At 36.4% G+C, this 25,596-nt stretch overlaps 1 protein-coding gene across 1 annotated transcript; it reads right to left on the reverse strand.

Moving 5' to 3' along the window:
- Window positions 1-48: 48 nt before the first annotated feature.
- camkva (CaM kinase-like vesicle-associated a) lies at window positions 49-20,856 on the reverse strand. The gene is made up of 11 exons (XM_027000547.2): window positions 20,632-20,856; window positions 5,519-5,626; window positions 5,296-5,427; window positions 5,064-5,138; window positions 4,349-4,487; window positions 3,807-3,927; window positions 3,618-3,693; window positions 2,816-2,952; window positions 2,622-2,700; window positions 2,411-2,498; window positions 49-2,317 (listed from the first exon to the last, which is right to left on the reverse strand). Exons 2-11 carry the CDS (start codon window positions 5,611-5,613, stop codon window positions 2,045-2,047), a joined length of 1,215 nt encoding a protein of 404 aa, XP_026856348.1. The 5' UTR covers window positions 5,614-5,626; window positions 20,632-20,856; the 3' UTR covers window positions 49-2,044.
- Window positions 20,857-25,596: the final 4,740 nt, after the last annotated feature.

The following is a 25,596-nucleotide window of genomic DNA, read 5'->3' on the forward strand; positions in this document are numbered from 1 at the left end:
CCACATCTTCAGCTCTCCATCTTTTTAATAGGTCGAATAACAATGTGCACTGAACACTTAAGCAGTTCCTTTATTTAAGATGCAATTTAATCACAGACATGATACATATAAAATGAATATGGTTTTGAAAGTGCTTTAAAATCACTGTGTACATAAAGAAGATAGACTCAGTGTAGATTAAAATAAAGTATGAAAAACTAAGCATCTGAAATCATAGCCAACAAGAAAATAAATATCCTGACCAAAACTAGTGACCAAATAAAATGGCCACATCATTACCGATCCATTGTTTTTGCAACTGTGGAATGAATTTGATTCTGAGGGAAACATAATCAAAATAAAATCACTGTGAAATGTTTTAAGTTCATATTGTACAACCAACTGTGAAATGTTTTATATCTTAATGTACAATTAAGAAGGAAAGCTGAGCTTGCCAGAAACGATCTGAATGAAATGGCAAGTGACCCTCTACATCAACAGTATGGCAGTTTCACAGTATCACAGCAATAGAGATATTGCTCAGTTTGTACTGTACATTAAACAGAATTCATTAACAACCCAGTGATGGGCTTTTTTTACTAGTAAAATACACAACACCTACTGTATTCCGTATATTATGAAGTGCTCTGTAAAATACAGTACATACATCTACAGTTCACGTCTATAAAACACAGATTTATGGTCAAATTCAATCAAACCAAGTATCACTCTGAAATCATTGTGTATTTGACCCAAGTAAAAAATACTTGGTTCAATGGTAGAGAAACCACCAATCAGGTCAATGATGGTGTCAACTATTATGTTAGTATTCTTTGCTTGGTTATCTTACATTATGTTAAAAGTACTATGACATGTTTTATTGAGCTGGCAAATGTCTTAAAATTTCATTAGTAAACTGAATTGATTGAATTAGGCCTTTTAAAATAATTGAGAAAATATATAGACATGAAGACAAATTTTTCCTTCTAAAGCATAAATTCGTTACAAAACACCAAAATCAAACAGGACAAATGCACATTTTCTTTATTATGCAGTCCTCTCTTCAGTGAGAAATGCATTTACAGCTGGCCTCTTTGAAAGCCATGAATTTGTCATAGGTTTAGGGCACATGTTGATGTGCAATGTTTTAGGTGGTATGCCATAAAGACACTGAGAAAGGCATAAATATGAGATGAACAAAATAAATGGCATTTATACAGCAATAAAAATGTATAATAATACTGGCAATTAAAGGTGCGGTATGCAGAATTTTTACATTTATGCTTAAAAGTAATCAAATCATTAAATTACAGTCGCTAAGTGACATGTCTTGTTGTTTCTAAGGAAACTTTTGCATGGCTCTTGGTAAATGCATTAAAATATGAATGTGTTTATATGTATAGTCACATAATGAACACTGACTAGGTGTTAAATGGTGATCGAACTAGCTCAAATGCTGCCACAGAAAGTTTACCTGGCAACTCTAAAATTGTGCATTTTAGAAAGAAAATATGTTTATATGAACTCACTGAGGAATTCCATTTCTTGCAGTATCATAGTACAATTAAGATTAAATTTAAGCAGGCAAGCACTTAACATTTACCTTTGTCTATGATTTGCTTACTAAGTAATGTTCGCTTTAACATTTAAAAACAGCTAGATGTCAACAAAACCTAAAATAAATTATATTCATTGGTAATTGAATGGACTGGCCTAAGGTTTTTGCTTGTTAGCTAAAAATATTTTGTTGCTGCGAGTAGTATATATGATAGGACAAAGAGTAACACATTCCTCATGATTGAAAACACCTTTTGTTAAAATGCTAAATAATCTGTTCTTTTTTTAATAGAAACACATAAATCTTATAATTTTATCAATATTACAAGTAATTTTCTAAGCAAATATTAGCAACTCAAAACTTTATGCAGGAAGCGAACTAAAAAGGGAAGGATTTTCACAAATGTAATGGATGTGGGTAACATTATAGCTAGGCCTGGCCATTAGCTTTCAGTGTGTCTTCCTATGTACAGTGTGTGTGTTTGCGTACATCTGCATGTATCGCCCATTAGCCGTTCTGCTCCTCCCTTGTCTCCATGTTGAGCTGTGGAGGGGACAGCATCTCTCCATTACACCGAGCCACATTAGTGGTATCCTCCGCTCTTGCACCCTGGACCTCCAGGGAGGTGTGGGAGGGCTCAGGAGTGGCAGCCACAGGAAGAGGTGTGATGTTGGGAGTGACGGGCCCTGCCGAGGCCTCCGGGGCTGGACTGGAGGCCCCAGAGTCACTCTGGTCTGGTGCTCGCAGCCTCTTCATTAAAGTGGTCACTCGAACTGCTTTCTGCATGCCACAAGTTAACATAATGTATGTCTTAACTCTAGACTTATAGACAGTGGCTACACACAATGGCTTGAATGTTGATTGCTGTCTCACCTTCCATTTAGCTTTGGCAAAGTTCTTTTCAATCTGAGCACACACACCATCCTTGATGTTCTTGTCTGAAGCAGCATTTCCAGATATCCTAAAGAGTGAATGTACAAAAAGAAAGCCATCACATTACCACAGTATTTAAAAGGTCAATGGTCCAAATGGCAGCAATAGGGCAAAAATCAAAGCATCTAATTTATCTGAAGATGGTGTCTACCATTCATGGTTGATAGCCTCCTGTGCAGTAAGTCTTTGGTCCTGGTCCACTTCCATTAAGGATGCAACTAAGCTTTTAGCTGAAATATAGAAAACCCATTTTTACTGTAACAGTTCTGAGTGGACATGGTTAAAAGTGTTTTAAACTGTCAGCTATTTTTCAACTTAATTATAGACACAGCGTTGTCACCATACCAGAATCAGAGATGTCATCCCAGTAGGGTGAGTCAAACTCATAGTCTCCTGAAAGAATTTTCCGGAACAGGTTTTTGTCGTGACTGTCATAATCATCATCATCTGCCTCATCATAAAAAGGAGGGTTTCCTGACAGTCTTTTAAAAAAGATCATAGAAACATCATCAGAACATTCATTTTAGCAATGATTCCAGATGCATCACATTAAAAAGGGGTTCATAACAGTCTTTAAAAAATACTAAAAAAAAACAAAAAAACAAAATACTAAAACCATTTTAAATACATTACTTTAGAAAGGAATACAAATGAACAATAAAAAGAATAAGAGTGAAAAGTACATATAAGATATAAATACATATACAATGACCAATAAACATGTTGCATGTACATGTGTGTGCTGTAAATGACATCAGAAATCATGTAACCCCAAAACAGAGCTCCTTATAGATCTTTGTAATACTAATATAATAAATGATGAATGAACATATACATGAAGCCAAGGCAGCATCCTTTTCCATTTCCATAATTGCCCTGGACTCTCGGTTTTCTTTAGATCTGTCCTCTTATTGGCAGGCTGAGTTCCGTGCCATGGCCTCACATAAATTATCACATAAGTAACACTGTTGATACCACTGTAGATGGTTTAAATATCTGTGTATTTAGGTTTGCTAGTGGGAGAAAAATGACTATATCTCTGCTGAATGACATCCAGAGTATGTACATATGGTTGATGATTGAGAATACAAACATACACAGACAAATAAGACATAGCCCTGATGCAAAGAAACTGCTTCACACTCACAGGATGTACATGACTACTCCAATGGCCCAGCAGTCCACTGGTCTGCCATATCTTTGTCTGCCAACTACCTCTGGTGCTGAGAAAAGCAAAGACATCATGGTTGAATAAACAAACATCTTCATATGGATTGTTACTTATGTGTGTAACCATATATCTGCAGACTAATAGTAACAGCCTGACAGTTTTTACCCAGGTACTCTGGAGTGCCACATGGCTCTTTAATGAGACCGTTCTCCAGTCTGGCCAGGTGAAAATCACTAATGACAATTTTAGAGTGCTTCAGACGATTGTAGTAAACAAGATTTTCCAGCTAGAAGAGAGAGAAAAAAATAGGCCATGGTTATCATAGTTTGACATATTTAAGGTGCCCACCTCCAGTGCTGGAGATGCCAGAACAGCAGAACAGCTGTCCTGAACAGCTTGGTGATTTCCCTGATCTAAAGAATCTTCTAAACTTTTCATAAATTTATGAGTTGAATCAGGTGTGTGTTACCATGGTAATCACCAAACTGTGCTGAGTTGTGCCCTGCTATGGCTACAAACAGGTATGGAGAAAAACCTATATATATATATAGGTTGTATATATATATATATATATATATATATATATATATATATATATATATATATATATATATATATATATATATATATCAGGTATTGTGTATTGCAATGGGTGTGGATAGTACTACCACCTGTAACCACTTGATGGGAGTAAAGCAGCAAGCTACCTTCAGGTTTCTGTGCACGATGCGGAGAGAGTGGAGGTAAGCCACAGCCTCCAGCACTTGTCTGATCACATTGCTGGTGTCACGCTCTGAGTAGTAGCCCTGGTCCAGGATCCAGTCAAACACCTCTCTGCCTGTGGCTCTGTGAGAGGTATCAAGACATAAGAGAGTGTGAATAGAACTAGTCTTAATCATCATCCACAGATTCATATTTGATTTGACACCCTATAATGAAAGAAATACCTTTTATTTATGTACAATGAGATACAAAATGTTGACCAAAATAGAATACTTATTTGTTTATCAAGACAAACAACATTTATTTGCTCTTCAAAACATCATTTGGTTATTATAAAAACAGATTATATTAGCTGCTTTGCTTTAAAACCAGGAATATTGAAAAGAACAAGTCTCCACATATTAGTGACAGACAAATGAAGCAAAAAATGAAGAAAAATGTTTTATTCTTTTCCTTTAAACCTCTACACTATAATAAAATGACAAGAGAACTCCAATTATACTCAAGAACTGAATAGAAGTCGGTTATCTTATACCTTAGTAACAGCTTTATTTAACACATAATTATTAGCTGCAAGAAATGTTCACTTACATGGGTAAACTGACTCAGAAAACCACCCAGAAACACACACACTTGTGCAAATTCACTCCACCCCCCCCCCCCCGCCCCAAAAAAACCACACACTTCCATAACACTCACAGTTCCAGGAAGAGGAAGTACTCTTTTCTTGTCTCAAAGACATCGACCAGCTGGAGGATGTTATGATGCTTCACCCTGTGCGGATAAGAGAGCAAGAGACAGCCTGTGACTGTGAGACAGGAAGCAGAAGAGAAAGAAATGCACAAAGAGAACAGTAATCATTCACAAAACAGGGGAAATAAAAAAACATTCCCAATATGCTCATTTAGAAATTCCAGCACCACTATCTTACATTTTTAAGATGAGGATCTCATTCTTGGCAGCCTTCCGCACTTTTCTCCCATCTTTTTTCAGGAATTTCTTGCAGGTGTACATTTTTTGTGTGTTCTTGTCTTTCGCCCGAAAGATCTCACAAAACTCCTCCCTGTTTGTAAGGAGGAACAAACCCATAAGAACCACTGCAATTTAGCTGCATGTGGAAGGGTGTAAATGAGATTCCCGTGGTAAATACTTACGATTTTACTACCTGTCCAAGGTCATATTTATCAGTGACCTCAGAAGGACTGTTGTAATCCTTCTTCTCCCCAAAGGTCAAACAGCCAAATGGCATGGCTGCGCTGGTCCTTAAATAGAAGAAAAAATAATGTTCTATTTTCCTACAATATTCATAAGAGGTTGTCAGATGCTGAAACAGTAATTACATAGGTATTACATAATTGCACAGGCATTGCATAATTACATTCTAAAACATAAGAAATATATCAAAAACATGAAAAACATATGGTAACCATAACACTGCATAGCTATAATATACCACATCACAATTAAATAAGATCAAGCCATAATGATCTCTTTCATAACATAAAACAACAATGTTCTCAAAGTAGTAAAAGCTAGCTCAAAGCACTTTATACAACACCCAATGCACAAATTTAAGAGGCTGAGAAAATGTCTTCTGTATGATGCTCTCTCTTATAAAGGCTAACAAACATAAAATCAAATCAATCACATGGATTGTGTGGAAAGCTCATAATTGGAAAAGCAATCTTTACACTCAGAATCCAAGGATCTGCTCATAATTGAAAAAAGCGAAAGGATCTGAGCCTTCATCATTCATTACCTATTGTGATACAAGGAGCTTTCTTTTCATTGAGCAGTGAGTCCATTTTGTGACTCTTTCCTTTCTCTTGTCCTCTAAGCAGGAACCCAGCAAGTCTGCAGTGCTAAGAAATAACACTTATTTGACTGAGGGTGGGAATGGTTAGTTTTGCACATGAGTTTACTCTGAGTTTTAAACTGAGTTTACTTCAGTTTACTCAAAAAACAATCAGCTCATTGACACTGGACACTTACCTCTTTGACACATGATCTACTAAATGAGCCCTTTTTGCTAAATAGATTGTGGTAGAGACAGCAATAAAGCAGTTGGGACACCTTTTAAGTGTCACTGATGCTTGAAACCAGTGAAGAAAACTGTGGATTTATGTCAGAAAGTCAGAGGCTAAATCCTATTCTACTGCTCCACTGCTCTTAGTACAGTATAGTCTTACAAGCATCCTCCAGCCTCCATTCTGGTCAGTGATATTTACCAACGCCTGTAATGCAAATTCACTATAAAACTCTATTTTCACTTCTGCTATTTTGATATTAGCCTTTCCCTCAGGGCATCACTGCCTAGACGGCTAAAACTGAAGAGTCTGCAGCAATCTGAGGGAGGAAGCTAAATGAAACTGACAGAGAGTGTGTGAAAGAAATCCAATTCTACGCAGAAGCATCTCTGTCTGCAGCCTGCTTCCTCTGTCACTGGTGGCCATTCCTTTTTCCTGGTTTCATGGGTGCTGACATATCACATGAGGGAAATCATCAAATTTCATTTTCATTTGGCATTGGATTGGTACAGGTTTTTTTATGAAAGTGAAAACCACCAGAAAGCTTCAAACCATGATATGCATAATTATATTTATTTAGTGCAGGCAGGTTTAATGAATTGCAGACTTGCAGTGGAAACAACAGCCTTGTTTTCACTGCCACAGCCGGTTATCTAACAATCCAAAGTTTTGCTGCTCTGCTCTCCCCTGTATTAACCTCCCCTCATTCTCTGGCAGGCTCTGTGCTGCAGGCTTCCGTATGCTACAACCCAGCCAGTGGTTGTCTCGTAGAATTTCTGAGAAACTAGACATGCAGCTCCAGAGTATGCAAGTAAGACACATGAAGATCTTAATCCTGAAAAAACTGGAGGCTCCATGAACCCTACATGCAGCAAGCAAGCGGACAGAACAGGCTATTAAGCACTAACACATTTTCACTTTTCAAAAAACTCTTTCACAGATCTGTACAAAGTGAAGCCTCAGTTCAACCCATGTGGCCAAATTCAGTAAATGTAGGCTAATGAATGTCACTACCACAGCCAGTTCATCTCATCTGTCAAAACCTACCCTCAATCACAGCTTTTGGTTTCTTCTAAAAAACAAAGATGGATTAATAATGTAAGACCATGGAGGATATCCACCATCGATCACTGCATGAAAAGAGAGCTCCAGAAGGCTTTCACAAAACAAGTCTTTTTGTTTTAGGCATACCTTAGCCTCCATAACAGTACACCCCAACCTTTAAGCCCAACTGCTCAACTACAAGAGAATTCTTCTCGAGTTTCTGTAAATATCTTTGAAGGATTTTTTTCCACTTGGAAAAACAATTGGAAAACATTTCCAATGTTCCATTTGGAAAAAAATAGTCTAAAATTGGATGCTAAAGGATTTTGCAATATGACCTTATAAAAACTGGATGGCATTCATGAAAGTGTCCAGATTAAAGGAAAACAGCTTGAGATACAAGAACCATATTGGTTAACGTAAAAAGAAAAAGGATGTGTAAGCTCCAATTGCTGTCTTTACTCTGACATTTGAAAAACATTGATATAATCAGGAATAATGTTTGTCCAAATTGAACTAATATGTGGCTTTTTCTTTGCCATGAGCAAAATCCAGTAGCTAGCAAAATATCCATATTGTCAGCAGCTGAGTAGTAGCATCACCAAACAAGGAATTACACATGTTCTTATGTATGTTCATGTTCTCTTGAGAAAATAAAAACAAACAAACAAAAAACAATCCTAATAAGCATTGGCTCAAAATTACTTTTCTCCAGTCTTTTCTGAACTGATATACAGGTCTAGTCTACTCTTAGAATAGCACCCAGGTAGCAGGAGTACTGGTATGCATCAGTGCTGCTCTGCCAATGCTACATGTCAGATGCATGGAAATGGCAATTTCTGAAGTCTACCAAAAAGGAAGCAAGTCATTACATAAACAGTTAACTCAGAGACAGGAGAGTCACATTGCTTGTCAGATGGGCTCTGGGGTCTTTAATTAATCGTCCTTTTCACCCATTGCTAGGTCCACTGATGCATTGCAAGTCAAGAAGAATAGCATTATAATGTTGACATTCTCCCATATACTCAGCATCACAATCTGCTACTTTGCCATTTATTTCAAGGCAAATAAAAAGGAAAAGAGGCATCTCCAGCAGCGTGTGTGCATACATGTTTGATGTATGCATGGTTTTTCCACAGTAAGCTGTCCTCATAGAACAGCATTCGGTTCGAAGCCCTCTGTCTCTGCAGAACTGCCAGCCTAGCCTCAGCTTGCTGCCACCCAATCGTGTCTGTAGCATATGTTACTTTATCTATTTACCTCTTCCCCTCCACACAGCACTGAAGGATTCCGACTTTGTAATCACTTTCTGTGTTGCATTTGTTTGGATGCATGCATCAGTCCTCTGCTATTACATCAGCCCTCTGCTATTATCTCTTCCTCCATTGCTAATTCACTGCATGTTTAAGTCAGGTCCATGAAATGCAGAGCAGGCAAAAACATATTTTTAGTCCTAATACACATGGTCATGCAGTCATAGACAAGTACTCAAATAGAAATCATACAGTTTGTTCACAGTATTGTTGTCTTATGCCACTTTAACTTGTCCTGTAATCAGGCTACTAAGTGCTCAGTTTCAGTTATCTGTTTTACTTTCAGCTCTTCTAAAAAAAACAAAAAAAGCAAAAACAAATACAAACTACACTCATATTATTAGAATCAAATGATCAAATAACATATATCAATTTTCAATGTAACTTCCACATTATCCACAGCCATTATTCAAGACTGTAATATGCTAATAGGCATAAGAACAAACATTCAGACATTATTCAGGTTTTCTGTCAGTTGTCCCACCACTGATAGGTTGTCCTACCATAGGTGTTGCCTTAATTGACTGTAATGGACTGAGGTCACAAAGTTACACTTTACAACAAAATGACTTTGCAACAGCATCAGGTGACTTTCACTGTAACACAAATATACCAGTCTTACCAGAAAGCAGCCATGATTTCAAAATACTTGAAAAGAATAGTTGAAAAGTCTCTGTAGGGATGTCACTTAGTCCTTGAAAGATTCAATCTGTGCAAGCCCTCTTTCTGAGGGGGAGAAAGATCAATTGTACCTACCTGAGAGACCTAGAAACCGGATTGATGTAAATTTATATTGAATTAACTAAAACGGAAAGGTACACAATGAAGTTACCCAAAAGCCTTAGATTTTTCATGACAGAGAGGTTTACCAGAGGTTTCCTCACACTAGTTGGTCAACCAACAGAAAGCCAATGATAGAAGCTTCCTTTACAATACAAGTTAATACATTACTGAGGTACAGTCATGGATACAATGATATGAATCACACTATGATGTTACTGTTTTGATCCAACTTGCAGTATGCCACTTGGGTTTAATAACAAAACAAGAGGATGTTAAAAACAGTAGAAATGTAATCAACACATCCAATGTTTTTAAAAAGACCAAACTGGCTGGACCATTCACAGCCATTAACTGTGTTTTATGTACAGAGAGGAGCTCACATTTTACTCTAACAAGATAACATTGAGAGATTGTCCTTGGACTGCCATTCTTTCCCTCAAATAAATCAAATAATAATAAAAAAAAGTTAGATAAAAAAAAACACTTGTCCTTCATGGAATTATATGCAAATATAATGTGAACATTTGAAAGTCAAAGCAATATCAGATTTTCTTTTTTTTTAAATCAGAGAACTATCTGATGTCTGAAAACATTTCAGCAGTGATTCATTTTTAAAAGTTTTTCATGTTGCTAGACTAAAATCAGAACACAACATAAGTAAGCAAGATGAAAGGTTTTCTTAAAATCCTCTGTAACTTCTAGACAAATCCAAACATGCCTTTTTATTATTTACATTAAGAAGAAATAAAAAATTGCTTATTGACAGAAATTACCAGAAATTTGTTTCAGAGATTAGCATTCAATTTCTCAAAACTCTCTCTCTCTCTTGTCTCAGTTTTTCTTGTATCTTGTGTAATTTCTTGCAGAAAAGAGAACATTAAAAGGAACTTCCTTTTTAATTCATGAGTTAAACCTTTCTCAAATCACATCTCATATAAATTCTAGATCCTAGCTCTTCTCTCAGGTCCAGCTCACCATCAACAATTGCAATTGTCTAATTTTGCTGTCAATATATGTTAAATGAAAATCACAAACATAAAATTTATTTTTGCTACAGAAAAAGGTATAAATTATAATTCATTTTATTAAACAGAAGCACATATATAACACATTTCTAAGTTATATATTTATGAGACATTTCTGAGTTATATATTTAACTAGGAAACAAGCAGCAAATAGAAAGCAATGCAGGTGACAAGCACATACAGACAACTGACTATGGTATGCTAATTTGTGTTCCTGTAGCTCAACTTACAAGGTGCTAGTTATATAAGCAATATATTTAAATAAGAATATGAAGCACTTTGCTACCACAGCTGATGAAGGACGTCTGTCCGAAATGCTCTGTTTCTTTGGAAACCTTGTGTACTTCACTGCAAATTTGACTAATTATATATATAATTGCTATAAAAGAATTATGGTCCAGTAATATAAGATATTCATAAATGTGGGACAGATTTTATTATATTCTCATTGCTTTCCATTTAAAAAGGTTGGTATAATGTAGTAGGTAATCACGCTGCTTGCCCTGTGTGGGAACAGGTGTTCAAAGCCCATCTGGGCCAGTGCTGTATGCTATACCAATAAATCCTTGGACAAGACTCCTAACACTTATAATGTGTAAAATAAAAAATCTCAGGTATGACTTATCTCTCAGAATTTCAGCTTTTTTTTCATCTCTTTATTGCTCATGAGAAGGTTAGGTAAGTTTTAAATGAATTCTAGATTATCCTAAAATTTGGAGGATCAGTCATGGGAGATCAAAGAGATATTAGTGAACACACTGTTCCTATGGCTAAAGTGCAGTTTCACATGATATGCTGCACATTCCCTTTTGTGCAGTTGCTGGCAATTAACAGACAGTACAATGGAGGCCATGAACATTTTTCAACAAACCCCTCCTCATTCCATGACGCAGTCCCGTGTTTGGAGCAGAGTCTTGAAAGCCTTTTTGAGCACCTATAGAGGTCCATCAGTGCCCACGGTGGGTCTGGCAGACAGCAGGGTCTTTGGACAGCTTCAAAGGCTGAATGTTATCAAGCTGTGGTGAGACAGTGCAGATGGCTCAAGATGGCGCCAAGCTGCAGAAACCTTTTGCTTCATGATCTCACAAGACAGTAAAGTTGGTGCTCTTTGATCATTACTTTCTCTTTGGTAAAGAGGTCAGAGATGTGGCATCTTGACAGGGGAATACAGCTGCGGTCATGGCAAGCTGCTGTAGGCAGGAAAGATTAGCAAGATTAGCACTACCAAAATATAGACAAGGGCAGCCCAAGAAGGAGCTGCTCATAATGAAAACAGTCCATTTCACCATGAACAGAGATGTGCTTAACACTTAAGAGACCGTGTCAAACCAAACGTACAAACTGAATCAAGCCTAAGATAAGATAGAACACAGATTTTGAGGATGGAAGAAAAGACATAGGAAACAATACTCACCAAGCTGTTTGAGCCTTATAAACTCCAATTTTCTACTAAAACAATAAAACCCGCACTCCACCTATCGAGCTCCCACACATGCCTCTTGTCCTTATAAATGGATTTTTATGGACTAACTGTTTTTATGTCTTATGTCACTTATAACACTATTAAGCATTAAAGGGTTTCTCACAACTTTCACAGAGGTGACTATGTGCTATCCTACCAAAACTTGCCAGTCTGTGCAAGACTGCTGCAGACTACATGTCTGACTGAAAAGCCTTGTGAGCCATCTACCAGTACCAGCTAACAGGGAGAGAAGTATGAGCTTTAATGTATTAACAAGCTTTGCTTCTCTTTAGACCCAGGCGACTAATCTGACCATTCTGTTTCTGATGTTGTTTGTTGCCTTGGTTACCAAGCCCTACAGAAGCATCTGCAGCAGAGTACAGTATGTTTCTTTGAGAATAAAGCCAGCTCCAAGAGGAAGGGTGTGTTTGTGTATGTTTGTGTTTTGTGTGGTTGTCCATCAAAATAGCATCATATAGCCTAAGGAAGCAGACAAATTCTTAAAAATTAGGACATGTCATGTTCACATCTCTCTATGGGTTCATTGGAAGCTCACCAAAACTCTAAATTTTGTCTCATTCTCTCATGACCAATAGGAGTTAGCTCTCTATCTGTGAATGGTTCAGGAATTGTACTATTTATAGAACTATGGCATACTACTGCATTTTTCTCTTTCATGTACACAGATGAAGAACTGCAGAGATTGTAGTTGCCTCTTTTTCTGTGCCATTACACACGGCCTATCATCTGCCTTTGTGCCAATTTTCATAGTTTTGCTACTCTCCTACTTCTAATCAGCAGTCAAAGAAACAAAAACACCTCAGCTCCTCATAACCAATATATTTTCTGTTACACATTAAAGAGAGGAATAAAAAGTAGCCTCTGTACTGAAGGAAGAGTTTACAAGAGGGAAGAGGGGAGTGTTGCTCAATTAACTTCACCTCATGACTTTCCTGGGCATGCTTCCATTAAAAAACACTGAAGGAGGAGGGTTGCTTGACGGCAAGCAACTGCCTCATAATAACATGTTTCCCAGGCAACAAAAGGGGTGGGAAAAGCAATAGTGGATTCCAACAGACTAGAAAAGACAGCTTTTTTAAAATCCCCATGGGCACTCTCACAAGAATTAGCAAAGACTGAACTTACTGTGTCTGAAACAAAATTTAGCTGCTGTAGCCTTGCTCTTAGCATGATATCAAGTTGTGTACTCAAGCTATGTTAGCATTAGCAATTGTTCATTGATGTTGCATTGTCCTATTCTATCTGCTATTGACTGATAGCAGCATTACTTTATTGCCTCCCTGTGACTTCTTAAAAAAGTTTTATATTTCCACTGCACCACGGACTTATTGGTTAAAAGGCACCATAGCCCATGAGCAAATTCAAACAGCTCATATTCCATCTCTCATTGAAATGATCCACATAAAACTGTCACAAGTATACATACAAAATCAGGCACTGTAATGGAATCTCTTAGAGGTTTCAGTAGTTCATAGATCCTAATACTCCACCAAACTCCATCAATAGTAAAGACTTTAAGAGATTATTGCTACCATCTCTGTGGTAGTGCACTGACTGTGCACTCACTGTGTTCGTTAGCCTGCCTTCACTAGAATTGCATGAACTGATGCATCACCAGATGGGCATGGAAACGTTGACTGTGTAGCAGCATGAGCTGAGAAGGCGGGTGAAATATTCATTAACATCTCTATTTCATATTCCCCTTTATATCCATCATCAGATGGCCAGTCACTTAGGCTAAAGCCCCACTTTGAAGCAAGCTGCTACCGCCATCAACAATTTTTAGTCATGACTTCAGACCTGCTTTTGATTTATATTCAATAGAGCCATTCACCTTTACACAAACTAGGGAAATAAAGTATGAAAATGAACATATCCTCTTGATTGTTTTACTGAATTCAGTTGTTTAAACATTTTTCAGTATTGTGGACAGGTGTGAAAAATATCTCTAATAACCCGAAGTGAAACGAAACACAATTACAAACACCACCTTATCCAGACCTTGTTTAGACCTGAGTCTAAATTTTGAACTTTCAATTTAACTTTTATAATGTTACTTGATCTCATTGGTTAACTTGGTTAATTTTGGTTAATGTTGGCTTTTGGGTATTCCCAAAACAAAAACTACTGAAATACATAAGGAAACGATCTGCTGAGGCCCTGCTCAAACTTCATACCCTTATCAGGTGAAGGAAAATTCATCACACAAGCATTTAGGTTTGCATGAATTTAATCAGCAGCAGTTACATGATTTTTTCCTGAGTAAACAGAATAATATAGATGCACCGCCTTTGTAAAAAACTATTTATTGAGATAAACAAAGCATTTATTGAGATAAATCAAATGTGACATCTTCAGCACTTAGACCATAATTTCTATATTAGATATTAGTTTTAATATTATATATTATCTTTGGTTGTATTTGTATGCAAAGGCATTGGAATCACCTTCTAATCACAGAGGTAAATAAATACAAAGTAATTTCTTCACTAAACAATATTGAGAGTTTTGTTCTATATTTGGTATATAAAATGGTATATCCAGGAACAGCAGAGTGTTTAAAATGAAAACAAAACATGCAGTAACACAGAATGTAACAGTATGTAACAGAATGTAATATTTTTTCAGGAAATGTTCAGGCAACCTTTCTTTTTTAACAACTGTACAACCTTGATATTAGTATATTTAGTATATAGTATATAGTATATTGATATATAGTATACAGCATTTTATTCTATCATGCACAGCTAAAAAACAGCACTAATCTATAAGAGTTAAAACGCCAGATACATTCAGTAGTGTCCACTCTGAGTCCACTACCAAAAACTTGTTTATTGAATAATTTATCAAAAATGAATATAAAAGTTTACTTAATTAATCATTATTATTCATAAAGCCATTATTTAAAGGAAATTCCATGTTTAACTGTTTACGAAACGCCCTTATAAAATTGAATTTTATCTGAATATTCAGTCTGCATATCATTTACTTCAGTTTGCTGTGAAATCAAATATTTAAGTTTGTAAAATGTGTATGCTGCTAATACTGTGTTAATAGTTGTTACATCTTAATGACTAACACTATACAGGAAATCAATTGTTATGTTTTTTCTCTGTTACTGGGGCTACTGCAAGGTTTTTAGCCGATTAAGGGCTTTCAGCTGTCAAATTAGCTTTGTGAAACAGTCTAAGGCCAGTTTGTTCTCATGAGTACAGAAGAACTACCAACAGCAAACTGTTCAGTAGTGGATTCAGTCTTTTGAACTGTACTTTTGTTGATTTTAGTTTTAAAAAAGCACAGGTAAATATATGTATTTGAGTAAAAGTAGGATATTTTGAAATACCCAAATGACCCTAAAGTGGTCCAGGAGATGTCTTTAGGAGAAATGATTCAACACTGGAATCTTGGTGAGATAATCCCTGAAAACAAAACAGGCAAATAGTCAAGGAATGCCAAACTTTGTAAATGTATTGCTGCATAATCTACCTATCTGACAAATAATCATTCGGATTAACTGAAATTCTGTAAAGATTTTTGTGCTCCTTTTGTTTGTGCATTAAATCTAAGGCACAGATCAGACAGAGGAATACATCACTAACAAAATTTCCCAGAATAACACCTGTTGTTTCTAAATTCAGGTTAACTCAACTTTATTTGTACGGCACTTTTTTTTTTAGGACAGACATTGTCACACTGCAGCTTTACAGCAGTCTGGGTCTAATGAGCAACCTCAGGGTGACAGTAGCAAAGAAAAATCACACAGCAAGGGGAAGAAGCCTTGAGAGGAGCCAAATTCAAAAGGGAACCCAACCTCCTCTGTGCAACAGAGCGGGATTGTGATGTGAAAGACTTTCCCAACCCATCCCATGTCAAATCTGTAAAAAAGGTATGAAAATAGAACAACCAAAACAGGAAATCTGTGAATGTGATAACACCTGTATGCTGTCTAGGGAGCTTTCCTACACTCAACATCTATAAAATCCTTTACTGAAAAAAGCCAGCAACCTGAAAAGACAAACTAGTGAGCAATACTACTGAACTAATGTCCACTAGGGATATGCATTTAATCTTTTAAAGTACTTATCTGTCTGTCTACTATTCTGAGCTTTTTATACCCCAAGCATACAAATAAGTAACAAATACAATTATACTATGCATACAATATGATATGGCAGAAATGACTGTATCCATTGAAAAATGACCATTTATATATTGTAATACATGTCATTAAGCAAAAAGAAGCAGATAAAATTCTTTAGTCACAAATGTATCTAGGATTAGATTCTGCATGTGTACTTTACCTTACTGCTTATCAGTGGCATTAATTGCCACCCATGGGAATACTTTGCTCCTCTGGCAATAACAACTTTGTATTGAGACATGAGTCTTGACTTTAGCCCTTTTTAGGAATAGCTCATCATTATGTTTTTCATGTCAAGGTTTAAGTACAGGTATGTAGAGGGTAAAGGTAGAGTGAATCTACTGGTCATCAGACAGGTATGATTAAAATGGAGCTTCAGTTAGCTGCAGTTTGCAGAGCACTCTTGCGTTGGCATTTCTCAGACTTATTTGCATTTCTGTGCCTTTGCTTTGTGTGTGTCTACTTTGATTGCATTAGAAAACCTTTCTCAGATATCAGCAAGTTACAGAAAGATTAGTTTCTAAAAACATGTCATTTGGATCAGTGGTGTTTACCATCAATGGTAAGGAAAAGCATAACTGACAATGCTAAATGTGATTTTAATATGCCTCTGTAGTTAACCATATCACTAGAAGACAAAAAGGTAGGTGCCTAATTGATAGGTTTGGCCATTTTTAATTGGCAGACATTTGGAAACCAAAGCTGGTGTTAAAAAACACTTAAGACATAATGAGTCTAAATCTCATTCTTTAATGCACTCAAAGAAAGCAATATCATCTGCCATGTTTTCTTTGTGCTTTTGGTCCATAGTAACCTCTGGGTTCATGATAAACCATGGCTCAATTTTTGATTAGAACTTATATAATAAGTACTATAGGTGCTCTTATTACTGATTCATTTAGAAGCAACTTCATTTTCAGATATTTTGTAGAAACCCTTTACACCATTTACACCAAAACTGGCAGTACTATTTGTTAATACTAAATATTGATGGCTTGATAAAGGCTGCCTGAAAACAAAAGGGTTTAAAATATAAAGACTAACACCAACTTAAACAAAACAGTTTTGGGGGGACTATGATAGTTGGACATATGACTCTACTGTTTAATTTTTCCTGTTTTACTTTGTTTTTTAAAATTACTTTTAATGAATGTGACACAGAGGCAAACAGCTAAAATGTACACAGTACACACTGTATACTAGAATAGGACTACAAACAAATCCTACTAAATATTTTTCCCTTCAGATACAGTTCCGTTTTGCATTGCTTGACATTTAAATGACCAGAGGTTATATGACCAGAGGTTATATAATCTGGCTGGGTCAGATTAATTTAATCTATTTCATCTTCCAAAATAAACATCACATCTATTACATAACTATTGTTCTTAGATGCTATAAATTCTATCTATCCTAAATAATTATGTGTTCAACAGCAGACTAATACTAGACTCAAATGAAAGCAATCATCGACAAATCATCAGCCAATGGGAGATTCCTATTAGTCTTAATTCACAGGTAAGGAAACCACCTTAAAAATAGGCATTATTAAAAAAATATGATGTGGCAATAATTAAAAAAAAATAGCCATTTGGGAAATCTCCTATTCAGAAAATTATTTATATGAAATAAAAACAAACTAACAAACAAATAAAAAACAATACCTGTGTTTTAAAAAGACATTCTGGGGAACATTGCAGAATGAAAAGCAATTTCAATATTTTTCAACATTGAATTTAATAAAATAATATAAATGTATTTTTATTTAAATATGTATTATTTTCAAGGTCTATTAACTCTGTGTATATACACTGATGTACATATGATTTTTTTCTTTCATTATTTATTTTTTCTGTTTTTAAAATTGGCACAAATGGCATTCCATAGTTTGTTCCTTTTGTTAAGCATATCTTAGCCAGTGCTGCATGGTGGTGGAGGTGGGACAGGTGTAATATTATATAAGGGGATGACAGGCCTTGCTGAGAGCCCTACAGAACAGGATGAAGCTTCTAAATAACGGCGGTGTGGGTGGGTGGTGTACTGCTCTGTGGGCTGCATTCATACACACTGTCCTGTGTTTGTCTTCGTGCTTTTGTGCATGTGTGTGCTGATGTTTTATGAGAACTATCATAAGCCTTGGAAGACCTACCTTGCAGATCAAATCATTTCAACTCTCATACCACAAAGCATTAAAGTAATTTCTTAATAAATGTAATAAAAAATGTGCAGGTTTTCTAAAAGCACATTGTTGATGACAAGCATTGAAAAGTCAAAGGAGGTGCATTCAGCATAATGCTCCAAGTGACTCCAAGACCATTAATGGATTGATTTTATCACCTATGCCTAGCATTAAATTGGGAGAGATGGAGCCAATCAGATGTCAGTCCAGGTAATTCAGTCATGAATTAAGATTCATGATGTGGAAATAAAGAAGGCTAGAATCAAGATGGAAGTGATGCAACAGCCATTGTCTGTGTGTACACAATTTTATGAACACTAACAAACAATTAATTGTCCTCTTATTTATTATTGTCCTCTTTCTAGAACAATTCTGTGGAGTGCTTACTGTTCATAATGGGGACCAGTACCTTAAAAGCACTATTTTACAATAATGGAAAATACAGTGTACAATGCACAACGTTCAAATACATCACTCACATTTTAACAAATAGCCTGGTTCTTACGTAACACATAATGGCCATTCTGGAACAGTATTTTTAGGGGTGTGATGAGCAAAAGTGATTAATTTAAATAAAATCCAATGCTAATTATATCCATTATTAACAAAATCAGATAATAAATTCCTGTATGTTATGTGATATAAACAATTAAAATATATAATGCAGGAGCACAAGAAAAAACACAACATTTATAAAGAATTTCAATGTAATGGAATAATAATTATTCAATTTGGAAACAATTTTTTTAGCTGCTCTGTTCAACAGTAAGCACTTACTGACAATTTAACAAAATGGTGAATCATCATTCTGTTAATGACCAGATTAAGTAAATGCCACTACCTTTCAGCATTATGCGTCCAACAAGCTGTTTAAAATAAAAGGTCATAATGACACCAGAAACAAAAATAAAACACAAACAAAGCTCAGTCCATATGTGTGTGAGAGAGTTAGCAACAGGAAAGTTAACTTGTACAAACAATATCACACAGCCATCAATAATAAAGACACATGGCCTAAGTGTATATGACATATACATATACATATACATATACATACAGTATATACTATTTCAACCAATACCACATACACACTGACAATCTGACTTTATACACCTCAATCACAAGGCAAGTTACCATTACACATCACCTCATTATTACAGCACTGCCAAAGGCCAATTATTTATTTATTTTTAATAAGGGTTCAGAAAAGAAAGAAAAGGTTGCCAGTAGAAGGTAAGATAACCACAGATCCAGACAGCAAAAAGGACACTGCCATCTATCCTTCCCTTAAAGAACATCATATTTACTTGAAGAATACCAGTCCAAGCAGCATATGGCATGGCTGTGAATTGTACCTCAGCTGTATGACATTACACAATGCCTAATAGCCTGCTTCATGCTGCATCAAGAGGAAGCCATAGCACCTTTGCATTTAAGCAAAATTAAACTTTGTTCTAGTTTATATGAATATATTACATTGAATCTGTGTGTGTGTGTGTGTGTGTGTGTATGTATGTATATATATATATATATATATATATATATATATATATATATATATATATATATATATATATATATATATATATATGAGACGTTAATAATCATTTTCTGATTCAGGCCAATAACTTATGAATCCATATTTCACTTGCTCTGAAGTGCACAGTTAAGTAAATGACACCAGGTATGTTCATCTCCCTTGCTCACCACAGAAATCAGTAATCTGACTTCCAATCAGTGACATTATGGGCGGAGATCAATTTAGTAAATTTGGTAAAAAAAAAAAAAAAAAAAAAAAAACAGGTTCGCAAACGCAACAACTCATTATGTCTCCAGGACATTTTTGTTGCGACGTTCGCCATCCGGAATATGTATGCGATAATGATCTACTATGACTCAGTATGATGTCTGACTTGTAAAAGCATTTAGCTTTACAATGGTAAATTCATACTGGTGTTACGTGTTCTTTCTTGTTTTTTCACTATTACCAAGCTGGCCTGTTTGAACATTCGATAACTTCCAATGCGAAGCTTAATCCTCGAAGTTCTATTTGCTGCGCGCGACGACGACCGAAAGTTCTACGTCTCTTTTATTTGGCACAGCTCCGTAGTCACAGGTGTATTGCTCACTAAAAGAAAGCGCTATTTGCGTAGAATTGTGAAGACTACAGCCACTCTGCGAGAAAGTGCAATCATCGAATACAGAAACAATTCGTCGTGAGACCCCCCCCCCCCCAATTGTAAATTTCAATTGAGATATTTATTTTACTTACCAGATTACTTGCAAATCTCGATGTAAGTGGATTTAGTCTATCCGCGCGCAGTGTTATCCTGTGGTCTTCTCTCCTGAGGAGCTCCTTAGATTTAAACCATGGGATTAATGTATGGAAATTAAAGAAATATTCCGAACTATAATTCAATCGGTGACGCACCTCACAAACCAACTTCGACTGTGAAATGTGCGCAAAGGGCGAGTAGCACGCCTCTCTCTGTCTCTGTCTCTGTCTGTCTCTCTCTCTCTCTCTCTCTCTCTCTCTCTCTCTCTCTCTCTCTCTCTCTCTCTCTCTCTCTCTCTCTCTCTCTCTGCGTGTGGTAGAACAGCACAATGCACATGGAGCTGCAGTATTATTCAGTTCACAATACTGATGTTCTTTCTGCAAAGTAGCCAGCACCCTAAACTAAATTTTGAAGGGGGAAAGTTAGATATATCGGAAGGTTTCTGTCTACACAAAGTCCATGTAGCAGGGCTATGATAAAATGTTTTCATTCCTCTCCTTTGCATTCAGCAATATTCACCTCCATCCCAGTGCCACAGAATATTTTCCAAAGTGCAAGGAAACATTTTGACCTAAAATGCCATGCCACCCACTCCCAGCTGCCAGCAAAATGGTGGTAAGAGGGTTTGAATAGTTAGGACCCAGGGAGTGTGGGGAAGAAAATCTGGAATTTACTCCTCTTAACGATGACTCTTCTGCAATCTCCTGCAATTATCACTCCAGAGGGCAAGACCTATTGTGATGTAAAAGAATGGCTCTGTTGCTTTTTTCAAGCTTAAAATTGAGGCTCTGTGGATGTGTTACATGGGCGTAATTGTGGTATATGTGGCATTTATTTGCTGTCCCAATTGTTTTCTTGTGCGGTGACTTCTCTGCACTGTTGGCAGTCTTCCTGTTGGAGGAGCAGTTCTAAGTATATAATTTAAGCACGTCATAACGATAAGGTTTTCCAGATGAATGTTAAGCCAAGCCTTGTCTAACATGCTCTGACAATGGCATTTTCTCACTGAAAACTTGACTAAGACTAAAGCATATTTTAACTTTGACATATAGTAGGAATATGCCACATATTTGACATACCTATTCCTGCAAGACATATACTGCAACTTGGAACTAATAGGTTGGAAAATGAACAGGGCCATAAAAAGAATCAAATAGCAATGCCCTGAACCACCTTAAGCACTGGCAGTTGCCATACATTTATGGCATTGACTCAACAAGGGTCCAATCTGACCATACAGGTATCTTATTGCAACTGCTCATGTTTGATGGGTGGGCTCTTACATATGCTGCATATGAGTTCATGCCAGATCTGTTACATGGATCAATATTGGGATTATATTGACCCACTACCACATCATTTCATTTGAGTATTTCTCAAACCACCCTTGGACAATTCTTGCACTATGATAGAGAGTTTGTTATCTTATATAATTAATTGCCATAGGATTCATGTCCTTAAGGATATATGGTGGCCATGAACAGATGAACCTGGTTTGCTACAGCATTTGGATAGCAAGGCATTAAGGCACTGATCTACAGTTAACAGAACCACTGTATGCCAGATAAATGTCACTCTCAAATGCCCCTGTACAGCTGTAACCATGACGGCTCCATCACCTAATGAGTCTAAGAGCTGGAACTGAAATTCATTAGCCTGGACAAGCATTTTTCAGTCATCAGAAGTCCAGTGGTAATATTTTTTAGCCCACTCTGTGGTTGTCTGCTATTATACCCCATAAAGGCAAAAGTGTGACAATACTGCTCATTAAAATAGAAATACTTCCATATGTAAACTTAACGAAATGCATCTCTACCTGTAGCTTTCAATCAAATGCAGAGCTGTAAATCAATCTCAGGTATATATAATATACACATGCATTCTATTATTATATAATATACAGATGCATTATTATATAATATACACATGCATTCTATTATTTATCAGGTATCATAAAATAAAATAAATGGACATATGTGCAAGTCTAAGTACATCATACTGCATAACAGGAGTACAGAGAAAGCACCACATGAAACAACTGGAACAGTAAACAAATGCTACATAATACCACAATTGTAACGCATCACATCTGTTACATTGCTACATTAAACAGCATATATGTTAATGCATTTTGCAACCATGGAAGTCTGTCTGAGATTATAATTGCCCAATCTGTAACTTTAAAACCAAGTATCTGCCAAATAAACATGGCAAAAGTATTTTTAATTAAAGTGGATGTTGACAAAATTCATGGTTTTAGGGTTTCAAATCGGAATATTTCTTTGATGGTGTCACGGAATGTTCGCGTTTCGCGAGTCGCGTGGTTTGGCCAGCTACGTGCTGTAGGAGGACCCTCGTTTATGGCCACGCCTGCACACAACTGTACCTCGTTTGTCTATGTTTATTTAAACCCACTTCAGGGTGTGCAGCGTCGTTGGTCATTGTTAATGTCGCGTGTTGATGCTATATGTTAGCGTCGTCGTTACTACAAGTATTCCTGTTTATCGTGTCTTGTTTATTGTTAACCATTTCATGTTTGTTTGTAATACGTGTGAATGCCGTTGTGTTTGTTTAATTTAAATGTTCGTCGTTGTCGAGGAAGTATGTGCGTCCTGCCTCTCGCCCTTCGGTACTGGGGCCACAAAGCGTTACAGATGGTACTACTGTAGCACTGCAGTTTACTATTACGGCGTATGCCACCCAACATTTCCCATGTTCATTCACCAAGGGCCGCCTCCCTTATAACACACATAGAAGCCACTCTTCTGACACCCACGAATGGGCCTTCTTTGCGGTAGTCCGTTAGATCATGCTTTTATGCTCATTCTCATAATCTGTTCAAATGCCAAGTAAATGTGATAATGAAGCTGCGTTTGCATTTATTTGTTTACACAGTTACACATATGCAAACAGGGAGAAAGAGGGGGCCCAATCTTTTGCTGGCTTATATATTTGTCTGGTTGCTGAGTGTATTTTGGCTTTGATGTTTTAGTATTTGCATTTAATACTGTGGGGCACTGAATGTTTCTAAAAGGTATTCCTATCTGCTGTAATGATAACTATAAACAGTGTAAAATGTGACCTATTATAACATTCCGGTAGAGACTGTATAAATCTGCATATTGCAGTTGTAACCTAGCACGTTTAGCAAGGAGATGGAGGAATGCTATGAATATATACAGAATATCCTTCTCTTACAGTCAGTTTCAGCAGACATGTTCTATTGGGACTAGCCTGAAGCAAAGAATTACACATTTAGTCATGTCATTTCACTGCTGAACATACACAGAAAAAGTCTGTGAACTCTTCAGAATTACCTAGATTTCTGAATTTATTGCTCAAAAAAGGTCTTATTTCTAACAGTTAAAACAATAGGCAAATGCTTTTTCTTGCAAATAATGAATACATAATTTTAAAAATTGCTAGCACAGGCTCTAAAAACGTATATGAACCATTTCACTGAGTAACTGATATAGCCTTCTTTAGCCAACCTTCTTTAACCTCTCCTAAACCTTTGCTAGAGCACTGACTTCGACCTGTACAAGGAATTGGACATATTTTAGATTATTCTGGCAGTCGAATAGTAATAGTATATTGGAGACATTTCCCTTTAAATTTCACCTATGATGTTTGCAGGTTAAAATTTGCATTTTGTCCTTGATTTTTGTCCTGTATGATACACTTATATCACCTATCAATGTGTTTCAGTGAAAAATCACTTATTTGACATTTTTATTAGATGCTGTCTGGGTGGTGGAGAATAAATGGCAGTGCTTTGATGGTGCAAGCAGAATGTGTTCAACTTTAGGATATCAGAAAGCTTTGAGTATAATGCTTTTTTCACACACATAAGGACTCAGAATCCTTCCTTGACAAACACGCATACATTACTGCTTCTCCTTGTTTTCCACATTGATGCAACAGATTCAGCTATACACAGTGTATATGCACAGGGATAACAATGACTCAGAATCATGTCTCTACATCCTCTGATGGCTTCAAACTGCAAAAGAGAAGACAAAGATCATTTTGTGGATAGCATTTTAATAACACTTAGTACCAATGCACCAAAGCTTTAGTTAAATATAGATTTAGTTTAAACTTTAGTGAACATAGATCATTAGTTAGCATGGGCAGCACATACTCCTTTTGGCCTCATACAATTAAATTTGCATTTTCCAGACTGAATTTATGTTTGCCAAAACTTTCTCCTCTCCTTGTCGTCCTCCCCCTGATTTGGAGATGTTTTGTTTGGATCTATTCCTGTGAAGCCAGTTGGAAGCAACAACAGTGTCAGGGTAGCTCGCATACACGTCAGCATAGTAGGGCACATAAAAATGGAGTTCTCAATTATCATGATCCTGTGGTTTAAGTAAGTCTGTTATAGCCTGCTAATGTATTTATTCAGCAAAGAAAATTCATAGTGTGTCATTTTGTATGGACACAGTTGGGAATGTTGTCTTATGGACAAAGTTGGGAATGCTGTATTATGAGACAACAATGCCTCAATGACAAACATGTGAAAACTAAAATGAAAAGAGTTAGAATCTGAAATGGAAGAATTGCTCTGAATGTGTTTTCAGCTTGACTAATAACCTCTCTAATTCCTGAAAGATTTATAAATGTAATAGATAAAAGGAATTCTGACATCGAACATGTTGATTCTACTTGTTGGCATTTCAACACATCAATGCATAAAACTTTCTTTTTAATACTTAGCTTTTGTTTTATTACATTGGGAAACTATAGGAAAGAATATCAGAACTTATAATAGAGGTGCTATGAAGTCATGCCACCCATTTCCCCAGTTCACTACAACTCCCAGCATTCTGATTACAGCCCAGAGGAAAACCCAGCCAGTCATCGACAATTCACAAGATCTTCATCACTGGACTATTAACTCCACCTCTTTACTCTATCTATTTATACCTGCCATTTCTTTAAACTCCTTATTAAGCATT

This window comes from Electrophorus electricus, chromosome 3 (assembly GCF_013358815.1).
Source record: "Electrophorus electricus isolate fEleEle1 chromosome 3, fEleEle1.pri, whole genome shotgun sequence".
NCBI classification, from domain to species: domain Eukaryota; kingdom Metazoa; phylum Chordata; class Actinopteri; order Gymnotiformes; family Gymnotidae; genus Electrophorus; species Electrophorus electricus.